Consider the following 24,831-nt stretch of genomic DNA (forward strand, 5'->3'; position numbering starts at 1 on the left):
CGTCACCTGCCTGGCCAGGCGCAGAGAGAGGCTGCCTGCATAGACGCACAGCACGATGAACGATGAATCATTCAGTGGGTTGGGGGGGGGTGAGGCTCTGTCCGCCGCCGTCGCATCCTTCTCCTATCCCTTCGCAGGTGCAGCAGCAGGAACGGTTGCCAGGATTCCCTGAGGGAGACGCGAGCCCCGGCAGATGGGCTTTTTTTTTTGTCCTCCCATTTACACACGCTGCAGATAAGGGGCCTGGCGCTGAAGGGTGAGAGGGCGCAGGTGGTTTTGTTTGCTTTTTGGCCACTTAACGTCTTCCCCCGCCCTGCAGCGAGTCATCTCCTAGAGTTTTGATACAGGGATAACTGGGAAACACTGGCCTGCGAGCGCTCCGATTGTGGAACAGCCTTTACCAAAGGTGTCATGGGCGTTGAAGAAACTCGAACTCAGGACTAAAGGGAGAAACGCGCTAAGAGGAAGGCACGCTTGGCAAACCCTCACCATGATCAACTCCCGCCTGGAAACCTATGTCCCCACTGTGGAAGGACGTGTGGATCCAGAATTGGCCTCCACAATCACAGACTAATAAAACCGTGTTCATGGAAGACAATCTTGCTTGGCTACCCGAACTCTTCCAGAGTTTTGGGATTAAAACTCGCACTGATCACTTCCAACCCACAACGCAAGAGCCCTGCAGGATTGAGCCAAAAGCCCACCAAGCCCAGCACCACTGTGCTCATGGTAGCCAAGTTCCCATGGGAAAGCTTCCTTCTGTTGAATTTGTTCTAAAAAGTTAATCTTATCATATATGGCCTTGAGGAGCTTTGTATCCAACTAAGTTCTATCCAGATTAAAGGTAAAGGTAAAGGGACGCCTGACCATTAGGTCCAGTCGTGACCGACTCTGGGGTTGCACGCTCATCTCGCATTATTGGCCGAGGGAGCCGGCGTATAGCTTCCAGGTCATGTGGCCAGCATGACAAAGCCGCTTCTGGCAAACCAGAGCAGCACACGGAAACGCCGTTTTACCTTCCCGCTGTAGCGGTTCCTATTTATCTATCCAGATTAGACCCACTGAAATTAATGGGCCTGAGTAGTCATGCACATTGATTTCACTGGGACTTGTTTACCAATACCCAGCCCACAAAAGTAGCAAGTACAGTATTCTAGTTTCTGGGAGGAAAAGTCAGACAGAGCCTGTGAGTGACAGTACCCCACAGCTCTGTAAAGGGGCAGAGGGAAGAGAAAGGAAACTTTAGGTTTGTATAATGGAGCAAATTAAGTGGCCTAACATTATTTAAATTTAAATTCCTCCTGATAAGAGGCAGACTTGGGACTCCGAAGGAACCTAGGCTGCTGAAAGTTGCAGGACCTCCCTTCATAGTTAATAAACTGTAACAAACCCAGTTTTTTTCTGGGGGTATGCAGGAGTACACATTCCCCTATACATTTTGTGAATCTTTGTACTTTTGTCCATTTACTGTATTTATTTTTCCTGATTTGAACTTGTCACGGTGGCTGGAGAAGGCTACTTCAGAGTAACGACTCTACACAGCTCTGCATTTTATGGTTTTATTGGTGCTGAGTATTTACAGTGCTAATGGCAGTGCTATTTACAAAGACACATCTGTTCAGCTTGAATCAGAACCTCCAAGTGGCTTTTGGCGCGTCTTGCGCCAGCATAACAACTTGGGGAGACCAATCCTCTTCCCCTGACGCTTTCTGCGAAGTTCCGGAGTTGGGGGGACTGGCCTCCCCCCCTTCCTTCCCCCTTCCTGTCCCACCTGGGACGATGGCTCTTCTACCCTGCCAGAGCCTTGGACACCACTTCCTGTTTCCCCACTTGAGCTGGAACTTTCTCTCTTTTCAGCCTCGGGGCTGGGCTGGAACTCAGGAGGGGAGGGGCTTCTCGATATCCCTTGCCCCTCACAGAACTAAAATGGTGATTTTCTTGAGTCAAAAAGAGAGTACCCCTAAACATTTTTAAAAAGAAAAATGCACTGAACAAACCTAATTGTAGTTGTAAGCAGTACTATATAAGAATTGAGATACTTTATAAAATGATATTAATAAAGTCAAAATCCAAGGGGTATTATAAAAATGGGTATTTTCCTAGTTAAGTTGGGTGGTCTAGAAAATAAGCAGCTGATATTATACATTTGCACAGCAAATTAAGAATGGGCCACTGAATCAAGAACCACACACACATTAAAGAAAAAAATAAGTATTTAATTTTGAAAAAAATAAATTTAGCACAATCACAAATCAAATTACACAGAAAAGCTAAATAAAAATCAACTTCAAGTTTAAATAATTTATGTACTCTAAACAGAACTGAACAGTTTCAATATTACAGCAGACAGAGCAAAATATCTGTGCAAATGAACAGTATGGCTCTACACAGTTTTATTGCAGTGACATAATAGGTATATTTCGTTACTTTGAATCATGCGGTTTGCAGTACCACATTACTTTAAAAAAAGAAAATAAGACCTGCAAGTTCTTTTGCGCATAGCAGTTAATTAATTTGCAGTTAATAATGTGCACCCAGCAGCATTGGAATGTTTACCGTAAATTGTGCTAACATCCTCTGTGTGCATCCACCTACAGTTACATAGTTGCTTAACTTGCCAATGTTTTTATTTGGTGGCTATTTGTTTGAGTCAACAAAAAAAATGCACCTCCAATCAGTAGACAAGCTGTGAGCTGCTTTTACCTGAGCACCAGTACCCGATATAAACCTTACAGACACTTAAAATGTTGTAAGAACTAACTATATTGTGAGACTCAAGACTGTGAACCAAGACTTGCAAACACAGTGTTATACTTTGCAAGTGAGGAATGCACTTCCTTACAAATGCAATTTTAAACTTCTCACACTACAAGATCAACTAAAAACAGATTCTTCGTAATTTTTGAAAACTGAATTAACCGTAACCAGCAGCATTTTCAAGCTTTCCCACCCCTCTAAAATCCAGTCAAAATATAAAAGGCAAGGTAAACACTACCCAACAGAACTTATTCAAGTTTCAGTTGCAGCTTACATTTCCTCTCAATTCAAGAAAGAATACTATTTAAAACAAAAATGATAGATTTTTTTTAAAAAAAATAAAGAAGCAGATTGATAGTTTAAGATAAACAACAGACTTTGGCTACAATCCTGAATACAAACACCAATGAAGTCTATAGGAAACATGCCAGGAATTGGGTTGTTTAACCTATAAGTCAAGAGGTTTAACAACTGGAAGGAGTTTGGCTGTGGCTATTGGGTTCTTTGGAGACCCTCTATAGCAAACCTTCTTTTCTGACAATTTTCTCCTGAAATCACATTTGTCAGGTGTAGCAACCAGAATATTTATATTTGTGTTCGTTTTTACAACAGTTTTTGGTGCTTCGTGATTAGTTAGGTCCTCAAGGACTGACTTGGATTGATGACTGGTAGTCAGTGTCTCTTTGCAGGTTGTACCAGGCCTGCTGGCTTGCTGTAATGGATGGGTTAGTTGTGGGCAGGATTTGGAAGGCAGAGAATACCGATTGCAGGTAGACTCTTGCTTGCAGGTTGATTCAGAAGAAAGTAGAGAAGCTGTAGATGTACTAGAGGTATTTTCCATGTAGGATGGCAATGCGGTTTCAAAACTCACTGATTTAACAAGAGGACGACAGTCATCACCAGCTTTTATTAATCTAGAAGCAACTGGTGGCTTGTTAGCCTCCAAGAGGGAATTCATTTTCCGTACTGACTGACGGACGGGTGTACGTTGAAACTTAAGTGGTGATTTGGTTTTGGTTGCAGAACATGGCTCATTCAATGAAAGTTTGTTGAACCAATGTATATGGTCAGCAACCTTTCCTGGAGGGGAAAACGTAGATTTCTCAGAAGTTTCCATGTGTAGATAACATGTATTGTTTCTGTCGCCATCTTCTGGCAACTGAGAAAGAAGCTCCCCCTTTTCACGACATTCTTTAATTTCTGAATAACAGTATCTAAATTCTTCATCAGTTTTTTCATTTGATTCCAATGTCTCATTTTTCAGGGTGTTTGTGCTATTTAAATGCATCCCTGAAGATGTCATTATGGCCAAGTGCTCCTTTTTTATTGATCCATCACTTTTGCTACGACCATGGACTGGATAATTAGTCTCTTTATTGTGTGGGAAGAGGGAGCTGTCTAGAGCTTTGACTTGATCCATATTTGGCAGACGTTTGTCGGAGACATTTGATTTATTCGCAGAACCTACAAATGGAGTCTTCTGTTCTACATTTGTCAATTTCTGAGCTGGGGCTTTAGAGAGCTCTTCCTCTAGATTGAGTTCTGAAAAGCATGCTGTACCTTGTGTTGAATTTAATTTTGAAGGCTCCGTTTCAAATAAATTATGAAGGTTGCTTCCCGATTCAGAAAATGCTTTCTTAATTTTCAATAAAGTGTCTGCAGTCAAATTATTTTCATCCTCACAAAAAGAAGTTTGTTGTTTATTGCTTTCCTGTTCAGAACTTGCATCAGTGGGTCTACACTTAACAGGAATGATTGGTGGTATTCTAGCTGTAAGAACAGGCTCAGAAAAAGAGGTTTCTGCCATTAAAGCAGCAGCCCTATTGCTAGTCTTCTCAGATCCTGCAGTACTGGGGCCAGTCCAGGACATTCGGTAGGTTGTTTCATTATGTTGATTTTCAATTTGCAAGTTTTCCTCTGACTTGCTGATGTTTTTGGAATCTTAAAAAACAAAACAAAAACCACACACACACAGTAAGTATATCAGAAAGTTATAATCTTGCTAATTAATTTTACACTAAAACCACTTGTGATTGCCAATGTGATGCTTGTTGTTGCGTAGTGCCATTAAGGACTTTGGCACCTACTCACTGCACTCTTAATCATGAGGTACAATGGTGGTTGCCTTTTTTCTCCCTTGAAAAGTACATAGAGTTGAAGGCGGAAGTGAGGCTTCCTCTTTCAGCTGTACCTGCTTTTCAAGGCTGAAATCAGGATCTGACCAGCAGCTGAACAGAAAGCAGAGTGATCATTGAGGTAGTAGGGAAAGGGAAGCAATCTGGGAGACTTGGGGAAAGGAAAATGGTGTGGCCAGTAGGTGAAAAGTGCAATGTCAGAAGTGACAGGAGACAGCTGATGTGCATGCGCACACAGAGTAAAACACATCCTTTTAAAATTCCTGTTTATTCTTCGGTTCCCCACGTCCCATTAAAAAACCAAAACCAAAACCCCTGTATCTTTCTCAATTGATTGAAGCATGAAAACCTGTTGCTTTCCAGTGTTGCCATAGCATAAAAACACTCTTTACAAGGGATCTGTTCAAAACCACCATCAAATAATAGGTAATATCTGGGTCCGCATATATATTCCATGATTTGTGCAAGAGTTACATAGGATGACCACAAAACTGTCATGAGAATCTGTGCCTTGGATCAATGTTCTTGTGGTGCTGGCAAGAACTGGATCTGCAATTATTCTGTGCAGTCCACCACAAGCTTTTATTTGACAATTGATTTTGGGGACAGGACTTGTGTAAAATGATAAAAATTCAAGATCTGCTGCAATTCTATTTGGTTTGACTTTTTACCCAGATCCATTGGAAAAGCAAAAAATAATGACGATGTGTTTTTCTCTTTTGTCTGGAGTGGGAAGAGAAGTAATCAGAGAGGTGGTACCCGCAGCACTCTCAGAAAATTCCAGATGTGTCCACAGCTAAAGGCTGCTGACACTTGAATAACACATTTGCCTGTTTGCCTGTATGAAGTAAAACTTTCTACCATACTATCATGGGTGACACCACCTCCAAGAAAAAATGCAGAAGGAACAGACACGCCACACTTATGTTGTTCCTAACCTTGGGAACACAACAATGGGTAGTAAACTGGTGACCAATACCTCAATCTCTGGTGCCATTTCAGGTTTCAGGAAGGAAGGGGGAGCAAGATTCACTTAAGCACCAAGAACGACCATATCATTTGTTATGGTTACTTCTTTTATACCAAATATGAGATTAGATGCTCCAGAAAAATAATCACTTGTGCTCATAAATATTATGTTCATTTTGGTCTGTGGACTGCCCTACTTCACCCTATAGATGTTACTATCAACTTCTGTTTAGGAAAAGAGAAAGTACATGCAAACCATGCTACTGTCTTGATCCACACTAATACTGCTCTCAGCATTCTTTCAGAACATGTGTGCCCAAGATCAGCTTAGTTCCTCTGAGCTCCATTCTCTGAAGATCAAACAGCCAATAAAAATGTGACCTTAGCATTCAGCCCGAATAGTGTCTACCTGTTTGAAGATCAGAAAGCAAGAGTCCCTATAAGAGAGGCCAACCAGTTTACTGCTCCAAGGAAATTGGTGTCATCAGCAAACTAGGCCACTTCATATCATTTGAAGTCAGGGCTGAGCAGTGAACAAGCTATAAAGCACCAGTCCCAACTAGGGCTGGGCAATATCTCAAATTGTCTGAAACTGGTATCATTATCGGAATGCCATACTTGTTTCTGACAAGTATCTGACGAAGTGTGCATGCACACGAAAGCTCATACCAAAATAAAAACTTAGTTGGTCTTTAAGGTGCTACTGAAGGAATTTTTTTATTTTGCTTCGACTCAGACCAACACGGCTACCTACCTGTAACTTGTTTCTGACAGTTTATCAATTTAGTGCCCAGCTCGAGTCCCAACATAAGATTATTGGGAGAACCCCAGTTCTTACACCCCTCCATTGTGGGTACTGTCTTTATTCCTACTCTATTTCCTGTTTGTTAACCAGTGAATTTTCAGCCAATAAAACCTACCTTTGCAGAAGCCTAGCTCGTTCTTATTTAGTAATACTTGTTCTGCTGTATGCTTGGTAATTTTATTTATAATATAGAAAGCAACATTTGACACTTTCAGCAGTAAACCAAATTTACCTTTTTTTCTTATAGATTCACCAACACATGGACTTAAAAACGCAGCTGTTTTTCCATAATTCACTCCACTTTCAACATTTTGTTGACTTGCAAGTCGACGGCCAACATTTTCAGATCTGTTGCTAGGCAGATGCTCCACTGCAGTATTCTTTTTAGGATAAAAAAAAGTTTATTTTATGTAGACAGCACAAATGCTTTACTGCTTTTACAATTTAAGGAAAGCATCAGAATTAAAAGATGCTACTGTACTATATATTTAAACAAGGAATGCAATGAAAAGCTTGCAATGTTAAGTCTGTCTGTTTATCATGTGAATGGAGAAAAGAAGTGTGTGCATTGGGAATTCATGGTAGCAGCACAATCCAAAGTCTATAGGAATAACTGGCTACAACAGAAAAAGCTGCAAATGGCAAGAGATAGACACCAAGTGGCTGTAGAAGAGGAAAACAAACAGGGATCAGCTATAGGGAGCTAGCTGAGAGGGTGAACAAGGGACAGAGAAATGGCAGTAGTACAGATCTTCATGCACTTCAGCATGCAGTATTTAGACTCTGTGACATTTGCCAAACATTCTCCATCATATGAATTAACCTTTCAGCCCCTTATTTACTTACTCACTTATTAAAAACAACCTAAAACATAAATACTGTAGCCTGGGAAAGGCTTTTGAAAACTAGAAGTTACAATTGGAACAAGATCACAAGTCATTAAGAGAGAAGGTCTCTCTGCTTCAGCTCCAATGCATATTTGCACAAAGAATGCCGTTTGTTTACTTAAAATCATTTATAAATACTTAATATTTTTTAGATCTCAAAGTGCTGCACAATATCATTAAGACAAAAACTCAACATAAAACCAATAAAATAGTAATATAAATCATATACAAACAGCCTGAATTTATGGGTCATGGAAATATTTGATTACTTTAAAAGCATTTAAAAATCGGTTAACATTAAAAAAATTCTCTACAGTTGCAACAATTAACTGAAAGCTGCGCAAGACTGAAAGTAACCACTTCTCTTAAGAGTGAAATACAATAACAAGAGATGTTAAATAGTACCTCTTTGCTGCTCCTTCCCAGAATGAACTTTAATCGCAATGACCTGCGTACCATTTCTTTCCGACTAACCTTAGGAGAAAAGCAACCCATTTTTCCAGACTCAACCCTGAAAAGAATCAGAAATAAGCTGAGTACACATTGTCTTGAACTCAAATACCCTAGTTTTAAGTCTAATAATGTTCATAATTTGGCTTGGATCCAGACTTTGCTTCTGCTAGTGGGAGCATCCCAAGTAGAGTTTCGCTCAAGGGGTACTGCTACTGGCAAAAAAGGGTGCAGGAAGCAGCTTTTGCAAGTTCCCTCTGTGCTCTTCAAAATTCTGCTCTGGTGTTGAGAGACCCCAGTGAATAATGTGGTTGATATAAAAGCCTTTTGTGGATAGAAGGTCCTTCCATTTACAGGTTAAGTTTGGCTCCAACACAGTAACCATCCCTTAAGCATAAAACAGGCCATTTATACCTAAATTATGGGAGGCTGTGTGAAAGACTGTACAAAGTTCTACCCCATTAAATTATTTGAAAATACATTTGATGATGCACCGAGAGGATGGGAGCCAAAATATAAACTCCACTTTTAAAAGAACCAGGTCACAGAATTCAGTTAACTCATTTCACTTAGAAATTGTATTTAATTTAGAAATTTTAGAGTTCTAGACTTCTTTAAACATCATGAAACACAGGTAGCATTTCCCTCTCTGTTCCTGTAATGCCAATTTTCTGACAAACTTACCTTTGTACTTTTTTGCTGGCAATTCTTTTGCTTCTTCGACTTCCTACACTAGGCAGGTGCTTTTCACTACTGACTGAGATAGACACAGAACTCTGAGATGCGTCAAGTGATACACCAGGGCTTGTTTCAAAATGAGCTGTGAACAGGATAGAGAGAAGTGTTTAAATGATCTATTGTTAAAATAACTACAAAATTATTTCCTCTTTTAAAAACCTATGATCTGGGTCTCCATTTTTTACTGAAAATTTGTAAGTTCTCATTAAAGTTGTTCAAGAAATTGTGTATTTAACTGACTGTTTTCAAATTAGTTCTTGAAGATAGAACACCTCTCTTGGGACTTAACCCATCCACTCTCCTTTATATGCCTTTTCATACATATGTTAGGGAAGCTAATTTGTCTCCCATGGGCGCCAATCCACACCTTAGCCCAATGCATGAGAGGGCTCATAATGCAAGTACAATTAGGAACATAAACAATAAATGCAAAACAGTCATCTTTATGTAGCCATGTTTGACTGCAGTAACTCTACAATTTTGTAAGGCAAAGCGGGTTACCATGAGGTACCATGAGAATTCTGAACTGATTAGGCTGGAGAAAATATTTAAATAATCATTACCTTACCTGAACTAGGTGTTGATCCAACGCTAAAAAGGTTACTTGGTAGCAATTCAAGAACCAAGTTATGCCTGATAGATCGCCTTTTCTTGTTAGAGAAACCTTGAGAGGAATCAGGTGGATTTTTACGTTTAAAATTTGGAGTAAGTATCACTGGAGTCACTGATGAAAAGACTGTAAAAAAAGCAACAGATGCAATAAAAGCTTTAAAATGGCAAACAGCAACAAGATAAAACTGCTGTACAGTTGAAACAGTGGAACTTGGAATTTGCACTAGTAGCTAGAGCAGGTCTGGCACTCACATTTTTTATATGTGAAATAACAAGAAAATACAGATAGGAAACATTTTAAGTGGTTGCTTGCTTCCTCCTGCAGTTAGTAAAGTCCTGCCTTTTTTAAATAAAAAAAACCCCACAAATTTTATTTCCATAACTTCTAGAATGTCTCATCTCCCCTTGCAGATGACAAACATTTAAAGCCATGCACTCTTTGCAATGTTAGACAAGGATATCTCATTGGCAAAATTTATTTAGGAGAAAAGCAATGTTTCTGAAGGAAAATGTACCCAAGTTAAGAGAGATTCTTTAATAATTTGCATTCATGGATACCATATCAATGGCACCTAAGCCCCAGTATGCAGTAGCAAAAAGCAGCCCAGTTTCTAACTCTGAAACTCAGACCATTACAATCAGTGCAACAGCAAGGCCAAGGGCAAGCAAGCCAGTATTACAGACTTGTTATAGTAATCTGCAGCACTGTACGCGAGCACAGTCTTGTTATAAAATGCTCAAGTCTTGAGGACAAGGTATGAAGTGCTCCATGCAAATGCACTATACCTACCATGCCTGTCTTTCTGTGGAGTAGTGGAGGGGGTTCTGTTAGATTTAAGTTTATTCAGAGCTCCACTAACAATATCTGAAATTGAAGACACACCAAGCAATCAAGCTTTTACTAGGAATTTTATACTGCTTAATTTCTACATATAAAGTGATTTTTGTTATTAAAAAAGAGAAAGGATAGCTTCTTAATGATGCATCCATTTTTATACTGTACTTCTGTTTAAGCTGAAACCCAATTTGTCAAAATTGTTATGTGCCGTTACCAAGCTGATCCTTTAAAAAATTACTGCTTCAGCACAATGAATCCCAGTCGTGCTGACAGAGTTCTGATGCATGCAAGATGCATACAACTGTTGCAATAAGTACTTGTTTCACTCTAAGGTCCTACCTCTTAGGTTAGCACATTTATGCCAGCCCCATGAAATGAAAAATGGTATTCAGAAACACTTCACTAGAACCTTTAAAAGTATTCAGTTAAGAGATTTGGGTTCCTTACAATGAAGGTTCATTTTTTGCCTGTGGAGACACTGACTATGTAAGCTGTATCTCTTTCATTCAGCCAAGGCAGGGACTTGTGACTAGGCAATTTGATTATCCTCTCCCTCCCCTTCTGGCTTCTCCTCCAGTTCGGCACCATGTCCAAGCAGAAGGGATCTCGTAAGAAAATTAGGTGTGTGTATATATATATATATATATATATATATATATATATATATATATATATATGAAAAGTAGGTGGGTGGGGGCAGCAGCCATATAGTAGTAGGAAAAGAAAAAGCCTGCCACAAACAAACTTTGATTGGGAGTTTTCATGCATGCAAGCAAACAGGTACTTGAATAAAATAATGCCACAACTTGAGTGTGGCAGTGGATATCTCTACGTTGCCAAACAAGAAGGAATATTCAAGGAAAGAAACTGATGTTCCATTCTCAGTGTGACATGGGAGAAACCCATTTTGAGAGACATATAAAAGCTATAGACAGACAAAGAGCATACAGAAATAAAGGTGGCTGCCTAGTCAGGAAGTAGTTAGGTCTATACATGTAAGAAGAGTTCTCCAAAACTATCTTAATAGTGGCTCGTTAAAATGGAAACCTATGACCATGTGGCTGCTTTGCAGATATCAGTAATGTACAATGGAGTGGGTAAGCATTGAGATTCATGGGCCAATGTTATGTGGGCCTTGATTCAGTGTGCTACAGTGAAGCCGGTCACTTCTCATCCCCTCCTATGACCAGGGACACAGAATAAAAGGAACAGCTGTTAAGCTTATCTAAAGGCCCCTGCTCTTTGAATGAGTAACTCAAGGGTCTGCCTAATGTCTAGGTTATGCCAAGGATGCTCCTGAGAATGACTAGAATTGGGACAAAAGAGGGGAAAATTAACTCTTGGGATACATGGAACATGTTGTCAACCTTCAGATGAAGACTGATCAGTTCTCAGGACAACTCTAGCCGTATGGAAAATGCAGGGGTTGTTAACCGATTAGGAACTGGGCTCAAATGAGTCTTGTTTATGGTGATCAAGGTGACTTTGAGCAAGGTTAGATAGAATGGAACTGCATTAAGGGGTTCAAACAGCAGGTGAGATAAAGCATAAAAGTTCATGTTTAACTGCCAGGAAGGAAACTGGTGGGCAGGCAGATTAAGGAAGCCCCCCTGACGAATCTCTTTGGATGAGGATATGAACCCAAAAGTTTGGTGCTGAAAGAAGAGAAGCACCTAGGCTTCTTGCTTGAAGCCATTTTGTCCAAGACCTTGTTGCATGCCTGGTTAGGTAAAAGCAAGAATTCTGATGCTCGTTTCGCTATGGATCTTCAAAGTGGAGAGATCACTTGCCAGATTTTGAGAATCCTCACTGGTGAGAAGGATAAAAGATCCCAGAACATACAGGTGATCACCACAGATGATTTATCCTACGGGATGGTTAAAGATAGCTATTGAGGAAATTTGAGAAAAAACATATTTCTACAAATGTTCCAGCGGTCCTGCATGGCCCTGGGGGTGGAAGCTAACCTGATGAAGTCAGGTACTTGAGGCTCAGTAGGAAGCACAAAGATTAGAATCTCTTTTCTGGGGTAACAAGTTCCTTTGCCTCTTTCTCCAATAAGTGGGTGATGCCTGCTTTTATCATTCGGCGTTTCTGAATGGACATGGAGGTTGGCGATGAGCAGACCCTGTCCCAAGACAGTCAAACAAGTTCTATCATGTATTGTGCATTACAAAATGGAGAATGGAGCCACTCCCCACTGGGATCTGGATGTCAGAATGATGTTTGTCTGGCTTGGTTTAAGTTGTGAAGTTCTGGTTCCTGAGGAATGACAGTGCCAAAAAGGTTTGCTGCTCCTGAAGTCTTGACAAAAGAAAGAGGACTGTCTCTTTGATTGCAGCCTGCCTTCTTCTGGAAACAGACAGTACATCCTTGTGTCTCTGCTAAAGCCTCCATCAGTGCTTCCTCTCCAAGGAGGCCAGCTTCTTTAAAGGGGACTACATTCCAGTGTTTTAGCCATGTTGACATTCTAGTTACAACACCAACCACAATGGCTCTGGTGAAAAATTAACACATCCATTGTGGCATCAATCTAGATAATTGTGGAGTGGTCCCGGTGCAGCTTATCTAGCCAAAGTCTGGAACTGCAGTTAAGTGCTTGAACTACAAATGGCTGGCTCTTGCTATGAGGATGGAAGCTGTCCTTATGGGAAAAGCCATGGCCTCATAACCCTCTTTAAGGTCAAATCAAATCTTTTCCCCCCTTCCTGGAAGGGGACATCACAATTCCATTCCAACCCTGACAGCAGGGCTATTATGGGGCTTGTTGCTCTAATGTACAGGTGGTCAATGTGGTGCCCTCCAGATGTTGCTGGATGCTAACTCCCATCATTCCTGGCCACTTGTCATACTGGCTGAAGCTGATGAGATTTGCAGCCCAAGAGCATCTGAAGGGAATGTTAGGCTATCCATGCTGTAATTGTGTGCACTGTTAAATTTATTGCTGCCTAAATGTATGGTCAACTTTGACTCAAGTATCTAAAACCTACCGTGTTTCTCATATTATAAGACACGTCTTATAATTATTTGTACTCAAGACAATTATTTGTACTCGGGGGGTGTCTTATTTTTTTTAAAAAAATTACAGTATGGTACCTCCTCTTCCTGTCATGGCTCGGCGCCCGGAACTGGCTGCTGCTGCTGCGCTGCTGGGCGCGTTGTCGGCGCTTCAGCAGGGCACGCTGCTGTGTCCTGCCGCCGGGTCGGGGCTCGGAGCAGCGCGCGCTGCGGCTCTTGCTGTGTCCCGCCGCCGGGTCGGGGCTTGGAGCAGCGCAAGCGCCAACCCGGCGGCGGGACCGGCAAGACCCGCAGCACGCGCTGCTCCAAGCCCTGACGCCGCGGCGCGCTCAAGCTCGGGGCTTTTTTCACTCGCTCCTGCTTGGCGCCGAGCTCCCAGCGACTCACCGCCGCTGCTGCCTCCACGCGCAGCAGTTCAAAGCTCCGGTGGGGCAGTCTCTTCGCAAAGGCGCTCCGGGAGGGACCAGCGAGCGGCAGCCGTGGCGGGCAATGAAGGCTCGGCCGGGTGTTTTTTGTTGTTGTTACTGCATCCCGCCGCCGGGTTGGAGCAGCACACGCTGCGGCTCTTGCCAGTCCCACCGACGGGTCGGGGCTTGGAGCGACGCCAAGCGCTGTGGCTCTTGCCAGTCCCACCGCCGGGTCAGCGCTTGGCGCGGTGCATGCTGCTGGGCATTTTGGAGGGGCAGCAGCATCCGGTTCCGGGCGCTGACAGGCATCTTCCTCTTCCATGGCGCCATCCAGACCTGCTCCCACCACCACGCCTTATTTTTGGGGTATGTCTTATATTTCTTCAACTCAGGAAAATCCTGCCATGGCTTATTTTGTAGGGATGACTTAAAATATGAGAAACACGGTACAGGGGGAATCCTCCAAGGAAATGTTGTTGCTGGCAGAAGAGATACTTCTTTGGAAGTGCCATGTGCTGGATCCTGCTCAAAAGAATGCAAACCTAAGGCAGAAACCATTGTTGTCAATAAAGTAAATACTGTAATCAAAATCATTAAGCCATCTTACAGCTCCAATAGTCCTCTGTATCAGACATGTCACTTCACTGTCCCTCTTTTCTCTCTGAAGAGATGGTGGCAGGAGATATCCTGGATGAGGTAATATTTTGGGTTTTGACCCATATAGCAGGGGAGGTTGGATAGATTTTTCCTTTTGGATGTGGTATGTGGATCAGGAGACTGGTGTTCAGAAATGCTCATGTGAAACTTTAGCTTGACTAGATTTAGGGTCAGCACTGACAACTTCTCCTTCCTTGGAATAGTGATGGACTGAGATGTGAAGAAAATCAGATGAAGAGGAAAAGCAGCTTGAACACTTGTAGGAAGGCTGGACACTAAGAACTAAACTCCTTAATAATATCAGCTATGAGAGAATCTTTGAAACTTTGCATGAATTCTTTTTCTAAGGAAAAAAAAGGAGAACTTTTAAATTGATAAACTGTCCTTTTTTGAAGGTACAGTGGTACCTTGGTAGTCGAACGGCTTGTGAACATTTTTTGTGAGTGATCCGGTTTGTGAACATTTTTTGGATGTCCAACATGGCTTCCGATTGAGTGCAGAAAGCTCCTTCAGCCAACTGGAAGCCGTGCCTTGGTTTTCGATTGGTTTCCGGAGTCGAACGGACTCCCGGAACAGATTAAGTTTGAGAACCAAAGTACCATTGTATAGGAGTTTCTTGAGTGGTTGCCACAGGCCCAAGCAGGAGGTGAAGGTTGCAGTAAGGGAAAGCATTTTCCCTCAGCTACGTAAGGGAGAAGTACACACTGCAGGGTGAAATTTAGTGCAGAACTGGGGGATGGGAGAGGAAGGAGGATTAATGAAAAGTACATAGGCCTGAGCTCTAACGTAGAGGAGGAACTCTGCTTTGGACAAAAGCAGGGACGAAAACAGAAGCAGAGGAGAAATAAAGCAGCCTAGCTACATGAACCTGCCTTGGACAAATGAGAGTTCCACTCTGTGGGTTGTATGCTGCCCATGCCAAACTAAGAAGCACAATGTTGTTAGGCCCTGCTACCCTTCAACAAACTTTTTAAAAGTTTTTTTCCCTGAAGGTTAGCTGAAAGATCCAGGATAATTTTCTTCTACTTGGATTCCCTCCCTTTAATCTGCCCAGCAAGGCCGAAAAGTAAGCTCCCTGCAAAGAAATGGGTTAAAATGACCAAACTGTTAAATAAGCCTTCCATAACAATTTGAGATCCCAGCAAAATGAGACATAGAATTTTATTCGCAGAGTTAATACTTTTCAAAAATAATAAACAGAACGAACATAGGGAAAAAGCAAATATTAAAAAATTCACAAACCCAAAACACAGGTCCAGTTTGTACATAATTTGCATGCAATTGTTTTAAATAGTTTTTAATATTTTATCTTTAAATTTGCTGAGACCTGCCCTAGGACCATGTGGTGGGCAATAAATAAATAAATAAATATTCAAATAATATTAATACTACTAATAATAATAATCCAATCTATGGCTTAGTCCTTAGTGCAAACAAGCAGGTTACTGGAGCAAAAATCATGACTCCTGTGCTCCACCCTGGCTGCTGCCACCACACTATCCAAGGCTAAGCCATTCCCTGTTACTTCCAAACCTGGGATTGTCTTCCTAAGATTAGCCACAAATGGTAAACCAAAAACAAACCTTGGCTGCAGCTCATGGTTTGTTTGGAGTGAGACAACCACAAGCCTGGGTACAGAGGTTATGCTAAGCTAAGCCATGCTTAGTTACAGCAGCTAGTCATGATCTTTGATCCAAGAACCTTTATTCTTGTTTCTTCACAGTATCCCACAGTTTAGCTTAGCATTGTGTGAATCAGGCCATAGTAAGCAATCATGCTAAAGATCAACATCACATCAGCTTATATCTAAAACTCAGATATGGAAATAGCACTACTGATAGTGCAACTGCTCACTAGTGCTAAAGGTTTGCCCGTATATATGTAAAATAAGAAATAGTGAAAATCTTACATCATATTTGCCATGTTCACTGATAAATCTGCAATCTGTTACGTATGCAGATTGCAATCTCAAGTATGTTAGGTCACTAAGGGCAACATAGTTAAGGTTTCAAGAGCAGCTAGCTTTTCTATGATCTATGGCCAAATAATCAAATTTCCCTTGCCACCTGATAGAGGACACATAAATATGAGTGTACAAAACATACTGTTAAATAGATGCAAAAGTGTGCTCCTTAAGCACAAGACAAAAAACAGCATGCTACTTATTGGCCAATGACAATTTAAATGCTCTATTCCTGCACAACAATTTCCTTCTAATTCAAATTGCTCATAAGGTAGACTAGGAACCACTTTTGGACAAAAACACCAAAGAAGTACACATATTGATTTATAGGTGTGTGGTCTAAATATATATCTATTGATCAATTGTTAAGCAACCTGCTCCCAGAATCAAAATATATTCCGCATACATGGCTCATTGAAATTAAGCATTCCTATCATTAACATTAAATGTAAGTGTACTTTCCCCTTTAGTTTAGCAATTTGAAGGTTCTCGTATAGCTACTTTCCCCTTGTTACAGGTAAGTGCAAGGAGAAGCACACTCACCTCCCATGCTCCTCCTCCTCCTCCTTGTAGGTTCACCTGGAGTTTCACCTTCACTTTCTTCATATTCTTGCCGCAAAGGAGTGGAGACAGGATCATCAATGCCAAGCATAGTAGGTATCTTTTCCAAGATGAACTTTGGTACATGTCCTGAATTAGGGAACAATTGTTATGTATGTTATGCGGGATTCCATTCCAAAAGCCCGCTCCACCCCTGCCCCTTTTCATGATGTCTTTATGACTTGGGGGGGGGCTACTTCTGGGTCCAGTGCCGTACGCATGTTCGCAATTGCGCATCTTTCAGATGCACCCAACCCAGGAGCTGCCCGTGCAAGGAATATCACAACTGCTAAAAATTTCTATGTCACAAAAAAATTATCACCTTACCTATTTCTTCTGCATGATCAATAAGTGTCTGCAGAACTGCCGCCTGCAAACGAAGCTTTCTCTCTGTATGAGCCGACATCTTGTCAGCTTCATTTGATTGCAAGAGGTTTGGAACAAAGATAACTGCCAGGTTGCTACTGCTCATTTTGTTCTCAGCGGATCTGGAAAAGAAAACCAAAAAGAGAATGGCACCAGAAGTTTCATACTAGTATACAATTTCTGATTTTAAGGCTGCATGCAATTATTACTTCCCCTGGACAAACTGCCAGTCAGCACTGCACTTGAAGAGCTCTTGAGCATTGGCTCGTTAATACAGCTATTTTCTAGACCTTCTGCAACTAGCTTATCCTAAGCAGCAAAAGATTCTGATTCCTCAAGCTTGTAGCCATCTTAGGCAAGGAGAGAAAAAAAAGTAAAAAAGCACTTCAAGTCATGTGGGAGCTACTTTGGAACCTACACCACCATGCTTTCCTAAATTTAACTATTGCTGTTAATTATCTCATATTGGCACGGGATTAAGAAGGGAGTATTTTCAACATGCCCTATTGGGTTTGGGGAAGTACTGGGGTAAGGAGGAAGAGACGTGCAGGGAAATTCAGAGTAAGCAGCATGACCAAGGGAATAGAAATGGGTGGGCATTTGAGTATACTGTTCTGATGGAGTGATACAGCCATTTAGCAATTGTTACTTAACTCAAGAGCTGGTTCCTGCATTGATCAGGGGGACAAAGCAAGGTTTATTTGGTTAACATTAGATATTATTTGGTGGGCAACCTCCATAGACAAGACACCTAAGCTCTGTGAGCACTCAAGAGAAATGAAATAAAAATAAGTATTTCAAAGCATACAGGATGCAGAAGTTTTATAGAAAGATCAAGTTTTTTGGGGGGGATATTTCCATCTGCTAACATTTCTTCTAATAATTTCAGTGCAGTTTTTTATTCCTCACTTTATTTTTTGGTAGTACTGCATGTATGAGTGTGCTTTAAGTTAGTACTTTTATATTTGCTATGTCTTTCCTTTCTAAACTACAGGTTATGACCAAAAGGCCAAGTGAATGTTTAGCCTTAAATTAGTGTAGTTGTTTAAGAAACTGGGTGGATATTAGGAAGGAACTCCTCTACATGGGAATCATTGGCATAGGAACAGAAGATTGGGGTGGAGATTATACTGCTTCATATATCTGCATATTTATTTTTGATTGTGGAAGACTCCCTGAGATTTGTTTTTATTCTTTAAAAATAGCACACACACGCCTGCACATACACATACACACACACACACACACACACACACACACACACGTGTGTTTCTAGCTGCCTGTTCAGGGACAAGAAAAGAAATCCTACTAAATTAAAGGCAAGCAGCAAAAACTGCACTCCTATGATGTGAAACATTTTAGTGCTATTCCAAGCAAAGAGGCTCAACAGTAAGCACAACTTACCTTAAAGACACTTTTTGGAGAAACATGAAAAAATATCTGAGTATATTGATTGTTCTGTCATTCATAAGACAGGAAAGCAGCAGTGTGGCAGAATTCTTCTCCTTGCTGCCCAATTGTTGGGCTTTGATGAGAGCTTCTTGCAGGTCACTTGGGAGAATGGGTTCAGGCAGTTCTCTGAAAAACTGCTTTAGAAGCCCTGCAACATCACAGGGCTGAGCAGTTGACAGGCAGTTTTCACCTTGATCCAGTTTACCCTAAATATAAAATAAATAATTTTTAAAACTGACATTGCCATAGTGAAAAAGCACATAACTGGATGGAAGTCCCTACAGGCATTTGAAAGAAATGTTGAGATATTTGAAGGCATATCAGCCCAGATAGTGTTAACCATTTACTTTAAGTGGTTATGGAAGTGTAGGCAGAACCTGCCTTATTTTTAATTTTGTACAATGCATAGCTAGTATTGTTAGGCACTTTACTTAGAAAGACAGACTGAGAAAGACAGTTGTACTGTACCTTTAATGCTTTTATACGAACAACTGATCCAGATATTCTGAAGAGCCCTTCAGTGCCAATGTGTTCCTCTAAATATTTACATGCCTCAACTAAGAAGCTAAAGGAAAAAACGAAAAAGAATCAGTGTGTTTGGCATTAAGAATTCAATCTCTGCAAACAAAGAAATATTAAATTATGTCCATACTGATATATATCAGAAAGTAACATTGTTAATGAGCCATCATTTTCTCCATAATATTGTGGATGGCATGTATAATCAAATGAAGACTTGAAATCCCTATCCACTCAACTCCTTAGGGCAGTTCAAGATTTAATCAGTTCAGCTGTCCTGCATCTTCCTTGTGCTCCTCACCAATAGCTTGTAAATGAAATAGTTTTTCTCCCCAAGTGTTATCTATTGCAATTGCTTTTCACCACCTCCAGTTACACAATTTCAAACAGCAGTTTCACAATGCTCTACTAGAAAAGCGTACGTTCTCCCTTCTATCAGGACAAAAGGTCATTGTATGCCTGCTGCTGTGATCATGGGAATGTTGCAATTTCCTTTCCCCTCATCAATATGAAGAACTTTCCTTCCTTGGCACCAACCATTTGTGGGGTGGGGTGTGGGACAGAAACAAATTTCAGGAGTTGATAGCATGAATTATTCTCTCCCCAGGTTTACTTTTATGTTTCTACCAGAATAAACTACATGAAGACCTAATAATGCCTTATGTCTGCTATATTATAGGTTTTGCTTACCAAGGTATATGGCCATATTCAGGCACATCTTGATGAGGTAATTCATGAAGAGCTAATCCAAATATTTTGCCCTAAAAAAGAAAACAAAACAACTTTTTTCAACAAGTAGGAGAACACAGAGGTAAAGCAAAAAGGACACTAGAACTACTGATTCTTATGAATTAAATGCCCTTTTAATCTTGTCTTAATATCTTTTGAAGTGCATGCACAGCACTTGCATCAACATAATTAATTTGCACTTACTCTTGACTGGATGCAAAGGGATTCGCTAATGTCAACAGACCTGTCTAAAAGAGCTTTTTGTGATGTAAACATTTCTGAAATTATTGTGCAGAACTGTAAACACAAATCATTGCTTCCATTCTATCCTATGATAGTGATTTACATAATTTAATACTTAAAAGTGGAAAATCAAGAGAAAAGAAATTCCAGAAGGTATGCCTTCTATAGTGGTTCACTGAATGCTGATTTAGTACTGTATCTTACTTTGTATCTTACAGCTTGTTTCATCGGATGAAAGAACTACAGTACTCGTTTTTCGGCCTAAGACTGGACCACAGATAGTACAGTGGTACCTCGGTTTAAGTACACAATTGGTTCCAGAAGTCTGTACTTAACCTGAAGCATACTTAAGTACTTAACTTAACCTGAAGCGAACTTTCCCATTGAAAGTAATGGAAAGTGGATTAATCCGTTCCAGTCGGGTCCGCGGAGTACGTAAACTGAAAGTACTCAAACCGAAGCGTACTTAAACCGAGGTATGACTGTATCTAATCACACAATAACTGATCCTTATATATATATGCATTCTTAGTTACTCATTCAAGCAAATTTAACTGCATGCTCATTTACCTTTGCCCCAGAACACAAATTTTTATCTTTCCCTTAAAATGAAGCATAACAGGGACCCCTTTGCAAGCTCTATTTTGTCATGGAAGTTGAAATTCTTGCATTTTTGTAACATGAGCCATCTAGACTGGCCTCAACCTGAGTGTCTTTCAAATAATTTAAGTTGCTCTTTTAATGATGAGGGCTGCACTGCAGGGAGTGGGATGGGATGATTTATTAAAGAGAGAAGTACAGTATACACAATAGCAGAAAATAGGGAAAAAATATTTCCAAGACAGTTTTTTACTCTATACTCTAACTTCAGAGCTGAACGAAAACCTTGTGTCTATGTGTTCATGGGGATCCTAAAGGCACATCCTTATGACACCATAGGAGTACTGTAGCTATATTGCAGCAAACACATCATGAATCCTGTGGCACCTTAAAAACTAACCATTTTAATACATAATAACTTATCACAGGCTTGAGCTTATTTCATCAGATGAAAGGATTTTATCCTGGGTTGGTAGGAAATGGGAGCGGAGAAGGGGGGTGAAATCTATGAGATCAGAGCTCAATGAAAATTACAGTGATAATTACATTAAAGCTGAAAGTTGTGTAAACTAATTAAGGTGGCCACTCAAAAGTAGTTTTGATGGCTGCATAATAAGATCAAGGTAACTGTGTTGCAAGAAATACAGTGATAACTGCATTTAAGTATAAATGTATATAACTAATTACAGTGACCATTCACAAATTATTTATTAAATTTGTATACTGCCCTTCATCTGAAGATCACAGGGCGGTTTAAATCAATACAAAGCAGTATTGATTTTAACAGTTATCCTGATATGAGTACACATCCATCTTTTGTGAATGGTCACTACAATCAGTTGCATACATTTAAGTTTTAATTCAACTCTTACTCTGTATTTTTAAATAATTGCCCTGTGGCCTCACAGCTAATCCCATGCTCCCATGCACACATGTATGCGCATATACCTACGAACTCTGAATAACACTTCATATATGATAAGTCTGATGAAATGGGCTCTTGTGTAGTTATCATAAGTGTTTATGTACAAGAAGAATAAAGCCACAACATCTAGTCTTACTGCTTCCTAAAAAAGAAAGTGAAGGAAGCGCTCAACACATACATAGCCACTGGGAGTAAAAACACTACTTTTTATGTTACAGAGGCCTTTTGTTGCCTTGCTGAACTGCAATTTCTTCTCACTCAGAGGATGACAGAAGCCCACTATTGTGCCTGCAAGAATCCTCACTGATTCAACACATTCTCACTCCAATCTATTTCTAAGGTTTGCTATTTCTGAAGGGAGAAGGGAACATTATCTCCCTTGGCCTATGCAAGAAAATAAAGAAAGCACACCTTGCAGCACAATCCAAAGCATGGCTACTCAAAAGCAACTCCCACAGGATTTAACGGGACATATTTCAGAACGGAACCTATTGAACACAGCTGGCTTTACATTTGAGTAAAAATACATAGGATCTGACCGCACATCTCATGCAACCCATCATTTTTAATACGGCCACAGCAAGTCCCTGGCACCTCCAGGAAGGGCTGAGAAAAATTCCTGCCGGGAAATCAAGAGCCCGTCAGTCAGACGTTTGATCTCAACGGGTGGTACTGTCTCACCATCGGGCTGCAGCCTGACCTACAGTAATCTCAACCAGAGTTGCGAAGATACATGGTTTTAAAAAAATAAAATAAAGTCCCTCCCGACAAATACCCGTTTGGGCTTAAATACAGATCTTGGATCCTAAACTCAAGAGTCAATACTGTACTGAACTAGGGAGTCCAATAAGTCCGTATGCAATACTGTAGCTTCCTACGTTTTCAAAAAGATGAGGCTGAAAGGACTGGTTAGTTTCTCCTTATTCAAAGGACAGGCAGCCTGAGTAAGGAGCTAGAAGTCTGCACAGCAAATCAACCTTTTTTAAGAAGGCGTCCCCCAAAAGTCAAGAGGGTCGCCTTCTAAAAGCGCTTTCTCAACCCAGCGCTTTTGTTTTTGATTTACTTTAGCGCACCTTTACCTAGAGTAGCTGGACGGGCGGAGTATAAGTAATTTATTATTACAGGTATTATTATTATTATTATTATTATTATTATCGGAAGGGTGGACGTGGTGGCACAAGGGTCAGCTACCTGGTCACACACACACACCCCGCGGCCGCCGCCGAGCAGCGGAAAAGCTGCGAAGGGCCCCGAGTCGCCCTGGGCTTCCCTGCTCCCCGGTTGGCGTGACGGCGGCGCCCTTCTCTGCCTCTGCTGCCCCGCCCCGCCTCGCCCCCTTCCCCCCGACTCCACTCACCTTTCCCTCCCCGGCGGTGGCGGGCAAGGGCTTCCCTTTCGACGGTCGGTTCTTCACCTTGATCCCATAGGCGGCTCGGAGCTGCTGCTGCACCGCCAGCTTCGCCAACCCTCTTCCGCGGCTTTCCAAGGCCTCCATCCCAGTCGTCGCCGCTGCTGTTCCGTTGCTCTTAGCCGTGGCCTCCGTCGGCCGCGTCTCACCTCAAACTGAGCGCCTCTCTGCCCCTCCTCCTCTCCGATTGGCTCATTTCTCTGTTCGAAATCACAAGGCCCCTAACGGCTGGCGCCGAAGGGACGTGCCTCGGCAAAGGCCCGGAATGGTTGCTGGGCAGCCTTCGCTCGAGGCCACGGCGACTAGAATATTGGCGGTTGCGGTGGGAAGGGGGGGGAGTAGCAACGTGTCACTTTCGAGCGTCGCCTTCTCTTTCCGAAGTTTTCCCATTCAGGATTCGTGAAATTCAGGCGGTTCGCGTGTTAAGCTAAAGGGTCCTCGCACTTCAAAAATAAAACAAACATAGACACAAGAACGTGAAGACTGACTAGTCTTTGATTTGGAAGCCTGTTATAGACCATTTCCCCACATCGTTAGAGGCAACGGGAGATAACGGGGGGAAAGCAGAACTATTATTAAAGCTATGATTATTATTATTTTGTAACGAAGTTTTTATTCATTTTCATCTTTCAACTGTTTAACATGGTTGAATTGAGTATGTATCTTTGTTTACTTTAGGGCACATGACACACAACAAATACATAAAAATAAAAATAAAGCAATAAACACTCAAATAAACTTTTCTGAATGTAATAACAAAGTTGTATCCAAGTGTATATACCAAAATGATCACAGATAAGAAATTATGTATAGTAGTTATGTGTATTGCTTATTTTGGATCAATAACAGAATTTATAGGAAGGGGGAGGGAGGGGAGAAGGGGAAAATAAACTAAAATATAAACTTCATGCACGCCAAACTGTGCTGTAAACTAGGGGTACTGTTCTACCATGTGCCTCATTATTTGCATAATCAATAAAGTAACACCAGACTGCATAATGATAGCTGTGATTTAGTAACATTGTGTCATCATGCCTTCCTCCCAGCTCCCAAACTACAAAGAAGCAGCAAGGGCAAATGTTCATGTTCTTTTCACGCACAGCTTTCATTATATTAAAACATTGATTTTGGGACATTTTTTAAAAAATGAACCAAGTTTGTTATGCAGGAGTCTTAAATCAACTTTAACTGTGCAACCTGAATTTGCTGGTATGTGATTGAATCCCACCCCAAAATCGTAACAGGTTGAAATTGTAAATGACCTCAAAGTCAAAGGAACTTCAAAGGGAGACCTCAACATTGAACCACTGATTTAAAAGATGTCAGGAGACTCAGTGCTATCCTTTGAACTGAATTTCGGCAAAGGATTTTTATCATACCACGTGCTAATTGTTGCTACAATCATTGATATCCCACCTTTCAGAATAGACATCCTTTCAAAGCAGTTTGCAACTAAATAACGTAATTAAAAAACAACACAAACAAGATTGTTACCAAGGCAAGGATATATATGTTATCGAGAAAGTTCAACATCAGAATGAACATAGTGAATTGCATAATTATTACTTTCTGGACTTCTATTCATTTTATTTCCCCATCCTCATGGTTCACAATCCGCACTCTCAAACAAGGTGACACAAAGCTATTTGGGTGGGTCAGCAAACTTTTTCAGCATGGGGCCGGTCCACTGTCCTTCAGACCTTGTGGCGGGGGCGGACTATATTTTGGGGAAAAATAATGAACGAATTCCTAT

At 41.1% G+C, this 24,831-nt stretch overlaps 1 protein-coding gene across 4 annotated transcripts; it reads right to left on the reverse strand.

The window, feature by feature from the left end:
* Nucleotides 1-2,195: 2,195 nt before the first annotated feature.
* ARHGAP11A (Rho GTPase activating protein 11A) lies at nucleotides 2,196-23,542 on the reverse strand. 4 transcript variants are annotated; one of them, XM_035110645.3, is made up of 12 exons: nucleotides 23,028-23,542; nucleotides 19,864-19,934; nucleotides 19,123-19,219; nucleotides 18,607-18,860; nucleotides 17,164-17,324; nucleotides 16,780-16,926; nucleotides 10,144-10,218; nucleotides 9,310-9,477; nucleotides 8,688-8,823; nucleotides 7,959-8,064; nucleotides 6,899-7,046; nucleotides 2,196-4,698 (listed from the first exon to the last, which is right to left on the reverse strand). In XM_035110645.3, exons 1-12 carry the CDS (start codon nucleotides 23,163-23,165, stop codon nucleotides 3,206-3,208), a joined length of 2,994 nt encoding a protein of 997 aa, XP_034966536.3. In that variant the 5' UTR covers nucleotides 23,166-23,542; the 3' UTR covers nucleotides 2,196-3,205. The 4 variants fall into 4 exon arrangements, with proteins under 4 accessions (XP_034966536.3, XP_034966545.3, XP_088527241.1 ...); XM_035110654.3 differs by lacking the exon at nucleotides 10,144-10,218 and having other exon boundaries at nucleotides 23,028-23,479; XM_088671115.1 differs by lacking the exons at nucleotides 19,864-19,934; nucleotides 23,028-23,542 and adding an exon at nucleotides 19,413-19,472.
* Nucleotides 23,543-24,831: the final 1,289 nt, after the last annotated feature.

Source organism: Zootoca vivipara, chromosome 1 (genome assembly GCF_965207765.1).
Source record: "Zootoca vivipara chromosome 1, rZooViv2.hap1.1, whole genome shotgun sequence".
Lineage (NCBI taxonomy): Eukaryota > Metazoa > Chordata > Lepidosauria > Squamata > Lacertidae > Zootoca > Zootoca vivipara.

What these genes read in the sequence shown, in the direction of transcription:
- ARHGAP11A (XM_035110645.3), bottom strand. Translation starts at nt 23,165, where the DNA reads ATGGAGGCCTTGGAAAGCCGCGGAAGAGGGTTGGCGAAGCTGGCGGTG. An exon ending in CTCCAAAAAGTGTCTTTAAG is followed by an intron (nt 17,325 to 18,606) that starts GTAAGTTGTGCT and finishes TTTCTTTTCCAG; the next exon opens with ATCCGCTGAGAACAAAATGA. An exon ending in TGGATCAACACCTAGTTCAG is followed by an intron (nt 8,824 to 9,309) that starts GTAAGGTAATGA and finishes TCCTGTTCACAG; the next exon opens with CTCATTTTGAAACAAGCCCT.